General features: G+C 41.9%; 1 protein-coding gene across 7 annotated transcripts in view; it reads right to left on the bottom strand.

Annotated features, from left to right (window-relative positions):
- The window catches only part of HS1BP3 (HCLS1 binding protein 3), a 60,141-nt gene that overhangs the window by 41,422 nt on the left and 2,056 nt on the right, over window positions 1-16,663 (bottom strand). For all 7 annotated transcript variants that reach the window (XM_052688636.1, XM_052688645.1, XM_052688657.1 and 4 more), the window contains 2 exons: window positions 10,219-10,426; window positions 7,741-7,954 (listed from right to left, as the gene is read on the bottom strand). In XM_052688636.1, coding sequence (XP_052544596.1) covers window positions 7,741-7,954; window positions 10,219-10,426 — 422 coding nt within the window. The remainder of the gene's footprint in view (window positions 1-7,740; window positions 7,955-10,218; window positions 10,427-16,663) is intronic.

Genomic DNA, 16,663 nt, shown 5'->3' with positions numbered 1-16,663 from the left:
TTTCTTAAAAGCAGATCTATCTAATTTTCCGAGGCAGTCAAATTCCAAGCTGGATATTTACATCCACATCAGCACAATTCCTCCTGCCGAATTCGAGCTGAATGATGTATTCCCCACTTACTGCTTGATGTTGCACGAAGCCATTAAGCCCTTGTTGCACTTTACCCCAGGTGTAGTTACACTTGTGCTCTGCACCAGAAAGCTGCTGGCTGGCACGCACAGCTGTAACGTTACACAGACTATATACAGAGTTATTTGCAGTCCTCTGGGTTTAGGATGATGGTATGAACACAAAATTACTATTTATAAAACCCATTTACATATATTCAGTGCTCTAATCAGAAAAAAAATGAAGCACATTAAAATAATTACTTGAATTCCCTCCCAAAGGATGCTCATGTTCCAGCTGTGTGTGTACTGGAATCACGCAAGCCAGCCATGACAGAAACTCATCGATGAAGTTTAACTGAGGCAATTGCTTCCACATGCAAAAGGAAACCTAGGGAAACAATGACTGCATAATCGTGTAGGGCCAAAAATCTAACACTAGAACAGGATATATGACTGCAGATAAGGACAATGCTGACATGGAGGAGGACTCCTCCAAGTTTCCCCTGGGCCGGAAAAGTGACTATTTCCAGAATAAAAGAAAACACTGAGCAGCCATCTTCAGATCTGTGAGTTACGCCTCTGCAAACCTCTCTGTCAGAATGCCCTAGCTCTGATCCCAATGTACAGTTCCTTGTGATCACCAGAAGTAGATGTACAGGAGTTTTTTTTCACATTCATCTGTCAAATATGCTCTGCTGAAACAGCACTTATGGATGTAACCTGAAACAAGTACAAAAACACTAACTGAGAAAATCTCAGCTTTCCTCAGTGCACTTTCATGCAGTTAGCAACCTGCCAGAGAGCAGCAATGAGAAGAGGGCTGTGTCTTTCACACACACCCCAATGCCCCCAGTTGGAATATACAGCTAGAAGTTTCCCAGCTCCACCACACGGACCACTGGTAGACTTCTTCCAAGGAAAACATCTTCCTGGACCCCAGAGCAAACACTCACAGCAGGCAACACTGAACTAATATGGATGCTTCTGCAAGATTCAATAGCTGAACGTGTTTTTGTTTTCTACTGCTTTCTTTCAATCACCTTCAACCCTTCATCTGTGGGAGGACAGCAAGTTTGGCAGAGAAGAAATGTGGGAAGCTGTGCCGAGAACATGGGGCTGCAGACAGAAGGCAAATGAAAGCCCACTGCATCATCTGCATATGGAAAATGAATGGTCACCAGGCGTCTATAGACAAAAACAATGTTCAGGACAGGCAAACTGGAAGGACTGAATTTCTGCAAGGACAGCATCCTGTCATCCTACTTTATTCCCTATCCAGTTAGTTACACCAGCTCCACAGACAGGCTGTAAGTTTGCCCTTAAAAAGGTCAAGAATACATAATTTCATGAAAAGCAAATAAGAGTCATCCTTTATTTACATGGGTGATCCACACTTTCTGCTGTCTTTTCTTCTTTTTCCTCTCTTTGATGAGGAAGATAACTGTATCAGACTATGACCTCAGTTTACAAGAAAAAAATTCAACAGCCAGAGATGTTTCAGTGGAAGACCAGAAGGGTTGTTTACTGAGATTCGATAAGTTGCCAATTGGATAGCAGCTGGATTGGAATTGAAACAAATACTTGTGTCACTTGGCAAAGTGACAGTTGAGCATGGCTTGCAACCTAAACTTGTGACTCAATTCACAGAATATAAAGATCTGCCTGTTTAAATATCCAAAGGCTTCACAGCTGTGAGCACGGATGCACACACTGCTAGCAAAACAAGGCTCTTTCTGTTTCTTGTTCATTGTTTTATCTATCTGAATTTCAATACAGAAAACACAAGCGGTAGCTTTGCTCTTCTTTGACATGTACACTCTCTCTCAGCTTGTTAGGACAGCCAGGCAAGGATTTCTACTTTTGTGCCCAAATCCTGCTGGATTCAGAGGGGAAGCCATGAACTCACATGGCCAGACCAAAATACAGTTGTGAATTTATGAGTGGCTGAGGAGTAGCAGAATGCCTGAGGAGTGCAAGCACCACCTCAGAGCACAACCCCGCTGACCAAGGACCAGAAGGCACAACAGCTGGACACATAAATTTTGACAGGTTTGCTCCAGGCCACCTGCCCAATGGATAGCAGCTGTGCCCTGACACTCCTCCAGCCTGCAGATTCTTGCCTTCCTCCGAGGCAAAAATCTATAACCAGGCACAGTGCCTACAGCTACCTACCACAGCTCTGGGCAGGCCATCAATGAACCACTTGGCATGGCATAAAATGCAGAACTCCTATGGAACTGATTTCTGTCTCTCTGTGAACTGTTCTCAGCTGCCCAAAGTTTCTGGTATAGGAAGTGAGACCAAATTTTGCCACTTATTTCTCCCCAGAAGACAAAAAAGGCTGGGGACAGCCTAGGCCACAACAGGGAAGAAAAGGGAAAGCAAAGCATCACTGAGATGCCAAGGGACAAACTCTAGTGTGGTGGCCATTAGGACACAAGCCAGAAATAACTGCTGGCTCGTACACCAACCTACCTCCTGTAGCAGCCAGCCTGGCTCTGCAGGGCTCTGGCAAAGTCAGGGCTAGCGGCCCAACTGCTTCCTCCCCACCAATCTGCTGCTCAGAGCAATCGCCCGCTTTGTCTGCAGCAAAAAGAGGCCCCGAGTCCTTTAAAACTCTCTTTACCAACCAAACCAAGTGATGGCAAACCACTGGCACCAGGGCTGATTGAGCTTGACCACAGCAACAATGATCAGCTTTTAAAAGCTTTTGGCAGAAAGCTCACAGAACATCAGCCCTCAGTGGCCTCATCCCTTCCAAACTGTTGTCAGGAGTTAGCTACATCTGTGTTTACCCACAACAGATGTGAAGCTTCCATCTACCCATGTGCCTTTATTCCTCTGGGAAGGTACAAAAGGAGATGAAGAGAAGCCACGAGGGGAAATCTGCTGAAATAATAACAAAAGTAGAGAGAGGAGACAGAAGAGCTCTTGCCTGGGGAATACCCATCTCATGGTTCTGTGCAGTCTGCCAGGAAAAACCTCAGGCTGAGGGAGGATGTGATGTCACTGAAAGATTTAGGGAGGCAAAGGAGAAAGGATGGAAGGGAGGGAACTCTTTGTGGAGGAGAGGCTCTGGTGAGGGGTGCAGAGAGCATATGGAGGCAGGAAAGCACAGGAGAAGGTGGGTTCCCCCAAGCTGGTGAACAAACAGTAGCTCAGAACTTAACTAACTGAAGAAATGCATGCACACAGCTGTCACATGCTTTAACTCATGATGCACTCCTGTTCTTTTGACAAAATTCATCACTGCTTTGTTCAGAAGAGCTGGTTCTGAGTCATTTTAATCAACTAGTGTCTCAAGTTCATGGGAGTAAACTGAATACAAGTACTAACGTCAGTATTAAACTGCGTTTTAAAGCTCTTGTCTTCAGCCTGCAAACAATTAAACTGCACAGTTCATCCACGGAGGAAAGAGATGAAATTCAGCTCAGCTACTGTGATGTGTTCCTACAGCTGTTTTAAGATTCAGAGCTAGAAATGTCTAACGTGGTCTTTCTTGGACCAAACAGAAGGAAAAAAGACATAACTGGCTGTCTGAATTCCCTACAGAAAGCAAAACCCTAGGAAACCCTTAAGGCAAATAGAGAGCAGACACAACAGCAGGCAGAAAGCTAACTCCTGGGGGAAGAGCGGCTCGGGGCTATACTTTGTTTTTTAATTGGTAATCACTTCATATCTTGGGCCTGAGCACAGGAACTCAATTCAGCAATTCAGCTGTTAGACTAGTTCCTGGTGACCCCCTGGCATGGGACAGATTGCTTTCTCCTAACTCATTCTAATCACAGCCCAGGAGGTGGCACAGGCCAATGGCTATTTCCAGTGGGCATGCTGGGTATAGCAAACCTCTTCTGAAGGAAAGGGGAATATAACAGAAAGTATTCCATGAGCCAGAACTGTTAAAAGATTCTGCACCTCTAAAAACCAAGGCACGTTGTTAAAAGCACTGTTGTAGTTTATTGGTTACTTAATAATATGCATCTGCAAATGTTGAAATAGATGGATTAAAGACTGATAAATAGCAGTACTGAATTCACTTTAAGGAGAACAGAGAGAAGTTAATATATCTAATATTTCTCCTATGATGTGAAATAAAACACATATCTAATTTTGCAATCAAAAGGATTTTAGTAAAGGGATACTATGAGCATTATGGCTTACTAGGAAAAAAAAAAGGCTTTAATATAAATGCTATGGCTAAGAAAGGCTTATGGTTATAAATAACTGTATGCTTACAATGCAAAATTAAATGAAATAGAACTAGAAAAGTGCCACTGCTACAAAAGCAAGTACAATAGATCCTTTCCCCACTGCACAGCTGATCTCCTGTTGCTCAGTATTCTGAGTGCTGTTCTGCACAAAGCAGAAAAGGTCTCTACAAATGTCCAGGAAAACTTACAGAGCGATAACACAGAGTAACAATACACCTGACTCTCAAGGAGAGTGGAAGACAAGGTGACACTGCACATCCTGTGATCACATTTCAGGTGAATTTTAGCAGTGCATCCCAAAAATATAATGTAATTTTGAGCACTTCTCATTCTAGGATAGTGCATTAAAAGGTGCAACTCCAGGGTGTAAACTTAATCAGAAGTAAATATTTGAGATAGTCCTAATTCAGATAAAAGAAATCTTTCTGTTGCTAAGCAGCCCAGACATGGATGATGATCACTGTACAAATACAGAAAGTAAGCTTTTGTGCATAAGAAAAGCTGAAAAGCATAGAACTGGCAAAGTGAGTTGCCACCAGACTAGATCAACTCTCCACAGCCCTGAATGCAGGGAAGAAAATCAGTACAACTGGGATGTCTCCTCCAGGCAAAGGAACCAGGCCATTACCAGCTTCCACCTGGATGATCGTCATTAATACAGCAGCAGAAAAAACAATACCCTAGTTTAGCATTTTACCCCTAAGCCAGTGCATTGAACTGGATATCTGGTAGTTCAGCAGCACAGCAGCAGTGCTGGGCCAAGTCCAAGACACAGCCTTCTGGCCCAGGAGGAAAAGTTGTTACCAAATGAAGCGTGTTGACAACATATGGAGGCCCCTGCTACTGGAGCAGTTTCATCCTTATCCAGAAATAAAAAAAAAAGTAAAGATTTTGCCAAGCACTGATTGAATATAGGTCAGAGCTCTGCTACTCAGAGCACTCTGGCCACTGATACGGCTTGCAATGGACTACATTGTTTTATTTTTGACTTTACATCTTTTCAAAGGTGTTTTTTTTTTTTTTTTAAATACAAGGAAAGGAACTGTGGATTTTTTAAAATCTGAATTACCCATGCAGCAGGGAACTGTGTAGTACTAAACATGTTTATCCAGTCTGTACCACCTCCTTTTTTATCCATTCCCATCCCAAACTAACTTGTAGCTTCGGTTTCTCAGACGTGCTTTAAGTCTTTCAAGTTCCTTGTTTAAAGCATGCATGCACCTACAACTTTAAGGGCATGAAAGAAACCCTAAAATGTTCACTCCAGAAATACCCATTCACTGAAAACTGCTTCTTTCTTTGTGCTCTTACACATCTATAATTCTATAGATGTGTAGACATCTATAATTCCCAGAGGGCTTAAAACTGGGATGCAATCATAGAATCATAGAATCACCAAGGTTGGAAAAGACCTAAAAGATCACCCAGTCCAACCGTTCACCTATTCCCAATAGCTCCTACTAAACCATGTCCCTCAACACAACATCCAGCCTTTCCTTGAACACCCCCAGGAAATGCTTATGTCCAACCTGATCTCCACTGATGTGAATTAAAAATATCTTCCATGGAAGCTAGATGAGTTAGAGGGAATTAGAAACAATATAAAATGAGATTCAGGATTCTTATTTCCATGTTTGTTTCTACTGTGACATTGTACATATGAGATCAAAAAAATAAACACATACCAAGAAGTTTTTATACAGGAAACCAACCACTGACTTAGAGAGAAAACCATCAGACTGCATGATGTGTCATGCTGAAACTCTACCAGTGAAGGCCATGTTTCTTCTTAAATAAACAAAATTATTCTGATTCACTAAGAATTCTGCTCTCGAAAGGAATGGAAGCAATAAACTAAATGAGGATTAAATACCAGATCTTTTCATCCTTCAAGGCATTAAAGGACCGAAATAATCAGACTTTCAAATGCTACGTCAAACTCTGCAGAGCAGAAAAGCAAACTTCTTGCTTGTTTTGGCACAGCAAATTCTTTACAGCTTACACTTGTTGTAACTCTGAAAATACAACATTGTGTTTGCTAACCCAATAGATCATTTTCCTATCCAAAAAAGGACAGTTTCTTTTATAAACACCACCAACTAAAGACCATTCTGCGGGAAGTACTGCGTTATCTGACTTCTCATTGTAAATAGTTGCTTAACTTTTTAAAACACCTCTTCAACAAAGGAGAAATTCTGAGTAATTAAGCACATGTTTTGTCAAAAGAATAATGTTTAAAGTTCCCCAGTGAAGTTTAAAGGATGAAATATCTCAGGTAAAAAGGATGCTATCTGGACATCAGCAATTAAATGTGGTTGTAATAGGAGAAGCAAAATCATTACAGTCAACCTGAATTTTAGTTTGGGAGACCCATGCATAGTACTTGGTGTGCATGACCACTCTGCAAATGATTCACGGTAACTGGGAACCAATAAAAGAGTGTTCTGGCTCGTTCCTATTACTTACTGCCTTCTAGAAAGAAGCATTTCAAAAGCCCACACTGGTTCCAGAAAAAAAGAACATTCAGTAGAGGCTAGTGATTGTGGACGGCTCAACCAACTCAGCTGAATCCATCAGCAACTTACTGAAGGTCAAGAACTTATCTACTTTGGGCTTCTCTACTTGGTCATCTAAAGTTTGAGACACTCCAAAAAAACAGTCACCACTTAAGATCCCAGACATGGAAAAACTAAATTTACATTCAGTCTTCAGTAGTTAGAAATGCTTTTGGAAATTCAGTGAGAATTTCCATCTTGAAGTGGAAATATCCATCTAGAAATTATTGGACAGATACACAAACCCAGATATTACCTTTAGCAAGTTCTGATTCAATTCCTCAGTTTCTCAAGCTATTATTGCTTAGGTCTTAGATTCATTTAGGATGTGATATCTTGAGAAGGGCAAAAGGAAAGATAGCCTATACATGAATCTCATGATTGAAATGTTGGTTCTTTTGGTCTTTGTGCTGCTATAACTTCACATCATTCTAGATACCAGCCAGCACAGAAGTAGTTCCAGACATGGTAAACCTTCATGCTCTCCAAAGTGGCATGTCCTATAGTGTCTGGTGGCTTTACAATTTGTGGAAGCACCCTGCAGTGTCTCAGTAGAGCACCTACTGCAGTTGAGGCTGTAGTCAAGCCATTCACGATGTCTTTCTCTCTTGGATTCCGTGAGGAATGCACTGAAGTGGTCCTACAAACTTTCTTTTCTCCATAAAGGTACTTATTTATGAATCTATAGGAATCTATCTATTGGAATACAGCAGAGGCCTCTCCTCCTCTGTCAAGCCAAAGCATTCTCTGTTACAAAATGTTGAGATAAGGGGACAGAGACGTGGAATAGCCTTATTTCTATTTTTATTTTTTAGAAAATTGGGCAAAAAATTAAATAACAACGAGGGCCACAACATCTATACCTGATTATACCAAGAGGGTCTAAATCTTCTTCCTCCTCTTCCTCTTCCTTTTTCTCATCTTTCTTGGCATTCTCCAGTGTTGCAAGCTTTGAAATCAAGTCAGGTGTCTTCTCTTCTTTAAAAAAATCCAATGCATCATTTTCTTCATCTTCTTTCTCTTTATCGTCAGGAACATTTTTACCCTTGTAGTCAATGACACCAGTAGATTTTGTTCCTGCAAAATACAATTACAGATGCAAAACTGAAAACACAGGACAACAGCCATGTTTTATTTCATGGCTTGCACCTGTTCCTTGTGATTTCATTTGAGGAATGAAATACACAATCAGCTTTTGTGAAATTCTTCCAATATTCCCAATTGTCCCTAGTTCTGTTCAATCCCGTGTCACTATATTTCTGATCTGTTTACTGATTTAAAGCTGTCAAGCAGAGAAAGATAGAGGAAACCAACTTTATCTAAAACACAGCAGCATATGCCTAATCTTCTCCTTTATGTTCCTTCTGTAGTCGGTGGAAACAATGGAATTTCCAGTTGGTGACTCATCACATCCAAATACAGTTGTTTGACAATAAGCTTCCTTCTGAACTGCCTATTTCTCCCCCCTGGCTACAGAGGGGGCCTAAATGCTCCACTTTCCTGTAGATAACTAACCTTCATATAACTAGAAGAGATAAAGAGCAGTTTTAGTTACTGATTTAATGAACTTGGACTAAAATACAGCACTGGACAGCATGAAAAACAGTTTCCAAAGCAGTTCTTCAATTTACACTCAGAAATGAAATCTGAAGTTCTAACTCTCTTCACTATGCAAGGTCCATCAAACTGAACAAACTCACCAAACTGAAACACTGAGAAAGTTTTCTGACCAAATTTGTTACATGGAAAACCTAAGAGCGAGAGAAGAGCTCATAACTATTCTGTTCTGTGGAGTCTCTGGATGTTCAGGAAACCGATTCAAAATAATGAGACTAGCTAAAAATAGGCTAGCTTGAAAACACTACTGGTAAATAAAATTCCTACCTTCATCCTTTTGACTGTGCAACACGGCAAGTGAGACTCATCTCATCTTGCTTTCATGACTGTATGTGTCTAACCAGGTAGGGCAGAACACAGTAACTAAACCTGCATGTCTACAATGAAGAAACGGTCTTAAGCTCCCCTTATAGGCAAGGAGACTGTCGTTGAGGGCAGAAAGTGGAGGTCAGGATGCTGCATGTTGCAGCATCTACATGCTATCCATGTAGATAAACATCTATGTTTTATCATGTTAATTCTCCCCAAACACCTCTTCATATATTGACTATGTCTCCAATAATTTAAGGACCTGTAGCGTAAGTACTAAAGTTCATCTGGTTTGGTAGGGTGAGACACAGTATTCTAAGGCAGATTTTGATGGGTTTCGTGACTGACAGGGCTTTGGTTACAGGGATGCACACTTGCTAGTCTCATAGAGCTCCCAACCTGTGTGAAGTCCACACTTCACACTTTTGCAAAACAGTTTGCACATGTTGACTTGCAAGGGCCTTGCACCTTTGGTTTGACTCCTTAAAACTAACACTACACTAAGAATCATGCACAGCACCTTGCTGGTGTATTCCCTGTTCAGCAACACTCAGATGAATTAAGAGCACAGCGCCCATCTGTTCCATTCATTCACTGACTTGCTGCCATGTCCAAAGAATGCAAGAAAGGATCTGTACAAATCATTGGAAGAGGCAACAAGAACTGGACATGAAGCTAAGGAAAATTAAGGAGGAAAAAAAAAAAAAAAAGCTAGAGAATGGTTTTAGCTAAGAAAGCATCAGACTTTTACTCAAAAAGTCATTGTCAGTAATTTGCTTTAGGGTCTCCTTCAGCAAGACCTAGCAGTTTTATTAGGAATGAAAAACAGACAAAGCATGGAGCAGTTGTTCACTAAGGGAGCCCTGCACTGTCCTTTCAGGGACCATCCCTCTGCTAACAATGTATGATTATTTAGCCTTTGAAACTTGCATGTTCTGAATCACAGCTTTAATATATGCCTAAGGGAAATCAGAGATTGTGCAACTGACACTTGCATAGAGACCATTTTGGCATCAGTACTTCCAAAGGAGACGTATCCACTGAAAAGAGGGGAAAATAACAACAAACACGATCAGAAAGAGTGGTGAGGCATTGACACAGGCTGCCCAGGGAGGTGGTGGAGTCACTGTCCCTGGAGATGTTCAAGAAATGTGGAGATGTGGCACTGAGGGACGTGGTTTAGTGGGCATGGTGGGGATGGGAGGTGGTTGGACTAGGGGATCTAAGAGGCCCTTTCCAACCTTAATGATTGTTTGGTTCTATGGCTGTGTAGCACTGTAGGTGCACAAGAGAATATTTTTAGTGATAACCTTTACTGTGGCATTCTCTAGCTCTTGACTACCTGAATCAAGTACCTAATAAGGCTTGTAGTAAGCATGTTTGTGGGAGAGGGGACACTCACATATTTTAGTTACCTAAAAATTCCAGTAACTCAGGACTCGTTGCTAGATCCTCATCTTTTGAGATGAATTTCATGATATCATTGAACATTGCTCTTCGTTCATAGATGTCAGATTCTCCCACAAAGAGAACTTTTCTAGGCAAGAGTGGAAGAGAAGCATGTGGATACCGTGCTGACAGCCTGTGGTAGAGCTCCTCTATCTCGCTGTACTTCTTGGACACCTGAAATAGAACGTGTTGTCTGGGTAAGTTTCTTTAAAGGCAAGAGGGAGACATGGGCAGCAAGCAGCAGTTTAAGCACTGTGAAGCATTAACCCTGGAATCTGAAGTGGAAAAACACGTATTACCAAAGAGCTTTACATATAGCCTAGTAAAAGCCTATTATCTACACAGTCAATCCCAAAGCACTGTTGCTGGTCTGGTCTTCTAATTCTGTTATTAAAACCTGTTCCCTAATGAAATAGAAGTTCATTGTCAGATACCCAGCGTCCATTTGTCTGACTCAGTAGCTAATTAAACACTGGGAAGATCACTGCTCCAGATACTTTCCTCTGACAGCTAAAATGTTTGCTAAAAGCAAGCTATGTGGTGGCCAGCTTCAAAAGACAGGCGTCATAGCCAGGTGTGTTCCTCATGGAGAAAGCAGGATGAATCTTTCTACCACCATGTCAGAAAACAGATTTCTCAGCCTTGCTGGGTTTCAGTGTGCTTCTGACTGTGAAGGCCTAAAAAACTGGCATGTTTGCACAGCACCCAGCACAGAAATTTGAGGGCAAAGACCTCAGGTGATCCCTGACTCTTTAATTTATCCATGAAAAAATTCAAGGGTGAAGACCTCAGCTGATCTCTGACTCCTTATCTGTGAGAAAATAAAAAGAAACTACATGGTCTACAGGTTTTTGCATAGAGAGAAGATGCCAACAGTGGAGTCATTCCTTCTGCATACAAAGAGAGGAAGTCTGAGGAGAAATAAGGCCCAAGATACCGCAGGAAAGTGATAACCATGGGAATGCTGGTTAGAAATAGGTTGGCTTCTATGCCACAGTCAGTTCAGAATTCAAGACTGGAAACCAACACACACAAAAAATCCCCCACAAAAAGAAAACATACTGTCTGTAATTGATATTTTGGTCATAACGGAATTGACTATCATGCTATGGGAGTGTGGTATTATACAGACAATACATTCATCTTGATGCTCCATAATATTAAAATATTTCGATGAATACAGAGTTGGATTAAGAAAAAACAACCCAAAATCTAGCGCAAGCAGAGTCAGCATGGTTCAGATCCTCTCCTAGGGTGGAACATTTATCCTCCTGTAACATACCCTGGTGAACTGTAATGGAGTGAATCCCAATTAACAGTGAGGTATAAGAGATGGACTGACACAACCACCACATCTTCCATCTTGGGATAGAAGAAAGCAGAGTACTTCTACAAACGCAGCAATAATAGAAGGTCAACCCACAAGAAGCACAGAAGGTATCTGGGAAATAAGCTAGACACTAACTCAGAACCCATAAACTGTATCTATGCAAGCAAACTTAACAGTATCAGAGTATATTCTGCAGCAGTGAAACTGGATAGTCTGATAGGAACCTTATAGTGTCTACTGGAACCTGATAGCATCTGGCCCAGTTTTGCCTAGGCAGCTAGCATTCCCTCAGCTAAATTTTCAGTCCAAGATTTAGGCTGGTGCAGAGCACTCAGTAGACAGTTTTGGTACTTGCAGTCATTGTGAATGGTAAAAAAAAGATTTCACACTATAGATCCAGACAGACTTCTAGCTGGCCTCCTGGCCAGAGAACAGGCCCTGACATTCACAGACACACGTAGGCTAGTCCACTGAGCTACACACAGCCATAAAGAATAATAGCCACTCTAGCTTTCATGCTTCCCTGCCTTTCAGAGTAATGATCAACCAACCCAGATAATTTGCAAAATGTTTGCATTTCAGATGTACGATGATCATTCCTGGTTCAGCGTCCACCAGTAAAAGGCAAGCAGCTCTGCAAGAAAGATTAGAACCACAAAAACAGAATTGAGTTGATTGGGGAATGAAAAACTAGGATTTTAGACTTGCTTCATGTGTAAGTGTAGGCAACACTGTACTCTGCATGCAGGATCTGACACTCATTTCAGCAACCTCTGACTACCATGAGACATACAAACATATTTCTCTCCCCTCTTAATTTTCATCCCTCCTCTATCAAACACTGTACATTATTCATAAATCTCAATTTATGTCTGATTACACCACTGAACTTAAAGCAAATGCACATCCTCACATCCTATTGCTAATTGAACCATTGTGAATCTGCTTGGGCTCTACACAGCACCGTGCAACACGATATACAGTGCAATAATGCTATACTCAAAGCACACTAACACAATGCCCAAAAGCCTGCAACACGTCATGCAAACTAACATCTGCAGTGTGGGGATGCCCTCTGCTGGGATAACCTACCACACACACAGGATATGAAACCTGCAGCCCAAACCATTCCCCACTTAAGCCCAAGGCTGTGCCCAGCAAGTCCCTGCCTCCAGTGGCTCTGCTTCAAACCCTGGTTTACAATTCGATGTTTTCTGACAATTTTCCAAGGGAAAGGCATGCAGCAAGCTAAATCTTTCTTTTCCTGGTTACCCTTCCCAATCCTTTGAAAAGAGGCTACGGATTCTATAGTACAAAATGCAAGGTTAAAAAACAAGAGGTTGCTCTAAAGCCCGTTTTATCGATGCTATTCAGTTAATGAGATCCCATTTGATAGATGTTAAAATATTTGTCTTACATTACCTGTAATTCCTCCAGGATCCTGCAATTATCCTCTCTCCCTCCCCCTCCCTACCTTTGCCCTAAGCCCCCACCTGCTGAAGCCAGCTCAAGTGCACTGACTTTAAGGGAGATCTGTCAAGTTGCAATATCAAAGGCTCGATTTACTTAACTTCCAAGGGGTTAATCACACAGATACAGCAAAGCATGTGTGTATTTGCCAGGTCAGGACCTTGTCTGCCTGTAACAATTAACATTCAACTTAGAGCTGAAGCAGAGACAGGGATGGGTTGAGTGGCTTGTTCTTTTTTTGCACCAGGAAACAGATAAGTCAGTCAAATATGATCACATATAGCTAGAAGGTTGAGAAAACCACCGGGAAGTTCAAAGTGAAAGACTGTAGTTTGCTGCTAATCCCTCAAAATCTCATGCATGTGCCTTACCCAACTCCCCACAAAAACCTCGCGCATCAAAGTATGCACTGATGCCTGTAGGACACGAGCCTGGGACTCTCAGATGTGCGTAGGAGAATTTGATTCCACTCAGTATTAGTGGGATTTAATGTCTCCTTTCCCTAAGCTCCTTTTAATGCCTCAAACTTGTCTTCATATGCTCTCTATTTACAGTGAGGATTTCAGCAAAACAGAGGCCTCCGACAGAGCTAACTCAGCCCCCTTGGCCAGCCAGTGCACACTAACGACTCGACTTAATTTTACAGTATTTCATGAAATACGTATCTGTGACTACTTCTTAAAAGCCCACTTCTTCACACTGTCAGAAAATGGAAGCACAGCAGTATTATCCCTTAAAACATCCTGCAGCTTTGGATACGGCAATCAAAAGCCACAGACAGCACAAACTGAGCTTTCACTTGTTTACTTCCAAGGTAAGCAGTACCGGAATTAATGCTGCTTGGTGATCTCATGGTTATGCATTACAGTAGATTTTAATTACATGACCTCATTCTTCTCACCTGTTTCACCCAGCAGAAAAGGAGCACTATAGTATTTCTTCTTTAATCAACACAAACTCTTAACAGCTGCTGAACCTACTGCTATACCATCACAGAAGTCACAACGTGAAGGAATTTATCTTTCCAACATACCTGTGTGGTCAGGAAACAGCAGTCCCAACTCAGGGATAGTAAGGTTCACAGAAAGTAGGCCAATATATGACAACAGGCAAGAATAAAAACACACCCACACGCTTTTACTCCTTTGCTTTATGAGAGGGAGATAGTTCTGTAGTAAATTTCTCCTCAAAATGTGCTGTGCCCGTCCAACACCAATACTTATTTGCTCAGCCTGGAAAAAGAAAGAACTTGACTAACAAATGGTACTTGTAAAAAAGAGGTAATTAAACCAGGCACAAATAGAAAGAGAAGGCACTATTTGTTGGGTGGATTTTTAATTAGGCTGGGAAGAGAGAAGCTTATTACTGAAGAAGGTGAGGTGTGGCTACAAGAAATGCGTTTAAGATAAACAAAGCCTTTTCTTCTCACAGAAATGGAACATCTGTAGACAGTAACTAAAGGTTACCTTTGCAGCAGTGACTACTTGCTACTTGATGCAGCACCAAAGATAAAACCAATTCTGTTGTTTCAGTAGGAAAACAGGATTGTGACCTTTGAAAGAAATGCAGCTGAGTTCTCCTTTAATTACCAAAAATAACCTCAAGGTTAAGCAATTCTACAACCCATCTGCTGTATTTTACAAGTGGCTTTTTTTTTTATTATTAAAAAATCCCTTCTGTTTCTCAGAACGTAGATCTGAAGGTTGCCAGGATGTGGATTTCTTCTTCTGTTAATGCTTCACAAATATTTTATGTGAAATGCTGATTTTGCACAGTCCCATTATGGCCAAGGAACACAGAACTCTGGATTGCTCAAACCCACAGCAAAGGACAGTAGCTCCCCGGGTCAGATATGAAATCTCTTTCTGCTGTTTGTTTAGCTTTGGTAAAAGAATCCTCACACATCTTGATCCACTGTGGTCTAAACTACAGCACTGAGTTCAGAGATAGCTTAGAGGATGCTTCTGTCCTGCTCACCATCTTTTCCCAGAGGACATGAAGATGTTTTTTGTGCAAAAAATACTGTACAAGCACATGGCTGCCTGCAGCTGCTTGTAGCCCAAAGCACAGAGTTTCACTGCTGCCACCTAGGGCATAAGAAAGTAGAAGACATTGACTTCAACCGGAAGCAGGCAGAAAAGCAGTCAGACAAGGAACACCAATTTACAAGGGAAAGGAACAGAGGAAGGAGGAGGAAAAAAGAAAGCCCTTACATACTATGTCAAAGTGCATCACCCAACACAGGCATCTCAGGCGCTAGCAGCCATGCACAGTAGGCAAACCGAGTTCACCCACATCATAGATGCTCTGCTGTATTCTTCTCAACAGTACCGCAGTTGCTGCAGTGGGAAAATACTGGTCAAAGGTAGACATCTAACCACAGAAAACAAACTGCTCTGCCTAAACACAGGCATCTATGCCATCTGAGATGCCATGGGGTACCCAAGCGTGTGTGGGGCAGACAAATATCACACAAAACCTATGGGCGACACACAGCATTGTGAGGGCTTTTTGAAAAACCCCAGGGCACCTCAGATAGTCTAGACAGTGAGTGAGTGACATGCAACTCAGTTGAGCCTCAAGCATTTTAGCCTGAAGTCATAGCCCCCCACGCCAGCTGTCTAACATGCAGAATGCCTTCCCTTTACAGTCAAATAGTAGAGGCATTTCCAGAGGATGAGGCACCCCATTCCCCTTCTCTCCAGTGACCACAAAAGCAGTGATAGACTCAGATTAAAATATCTAACTTGCAGAGAGAGAAACTAGGACAGGTGAATCCCTCTGCTCCTTCCAGTAATACATACAGAAGACTCACTGGAATGAACTGACGCAAAGCATCCATTCTCTCACCACTCAGCTCGGAGTTTTAAATTACTTTCATATACCAAACTATATAATATATCAGATTTAGTCAGCTGAAAAAAAAGTATCAGATGAGACAAATGTTACTCCCATCAGGCTACACCACAGTTTTCTTCCTCATAAAGAACAAAATGTCAGGAGCTCTGACCTGAGAAGAAATCAGAAAGGTTCGCTTCACTTGAGAAGAAAGCTGAGTGTGGAAAATTCTTACTCAGAGAGAACAGCCATGGGAGTGGATAACCTCAGCACGCAGTGGGAGCACAGTAGGAAGTCTGCTGCTCCTCTGGGTAGAAGAACTGATTTCAACTCCTTTTTCTAAGTGAAGCACAGTATCAGATAACAAAAACCCGTTTAAAACCTTGAGTTTAGTCAGGTTCACAGAGCTTCATGGAAATAGTGCCTAATACAAGCAGACAATACCACACAGAAATAGCAATTCCACATCCCCTTCTCTCATCTGCCCGTCTCGCCATTTCCCTGTCCTTCACCAATGACTGATGAGTGCTGTGCAACTCAGAGGCTCAAGAAACAGGTGTAAATTAATACGAAGCAAGAAACCCCCAAATACCATTTTTAGCCAGGACCAGCTGTCACTACAGAATGGCCACATGACAACTGCCATTGCCAGAAAGAAGGAAGCACTGCAGGAGAGAGAACCACTCGTTCCCTCCAGAACAAGAGAACAGTCTCTCTTGCCAGCACTTTACCATAGTCTGTCACTTAAGGAGTGCAAATGTCAGAGATTTGCT

Source organism: Tympanuchus pallidicinctus, unplaced genomic scaffold (genome assembly GCF_026119805.1).
Source record: "Tympanuchus pallidicinctus isolate F22 unplaced genomic scaffold, pur_lepc_1.0 scaffold1, whole genome shotgun sequence".
Taxonomy (NCBI): domain Eukaryota; kingdom Metazoa; phylum Chordata; class Aves; order Galliformes; family Phasianidae; genus Tympanuchus; species Tympanuchus pallidicinctus.
This window is presented reverse-complemented; position numbering and strand designations above follow the sequence as displayed.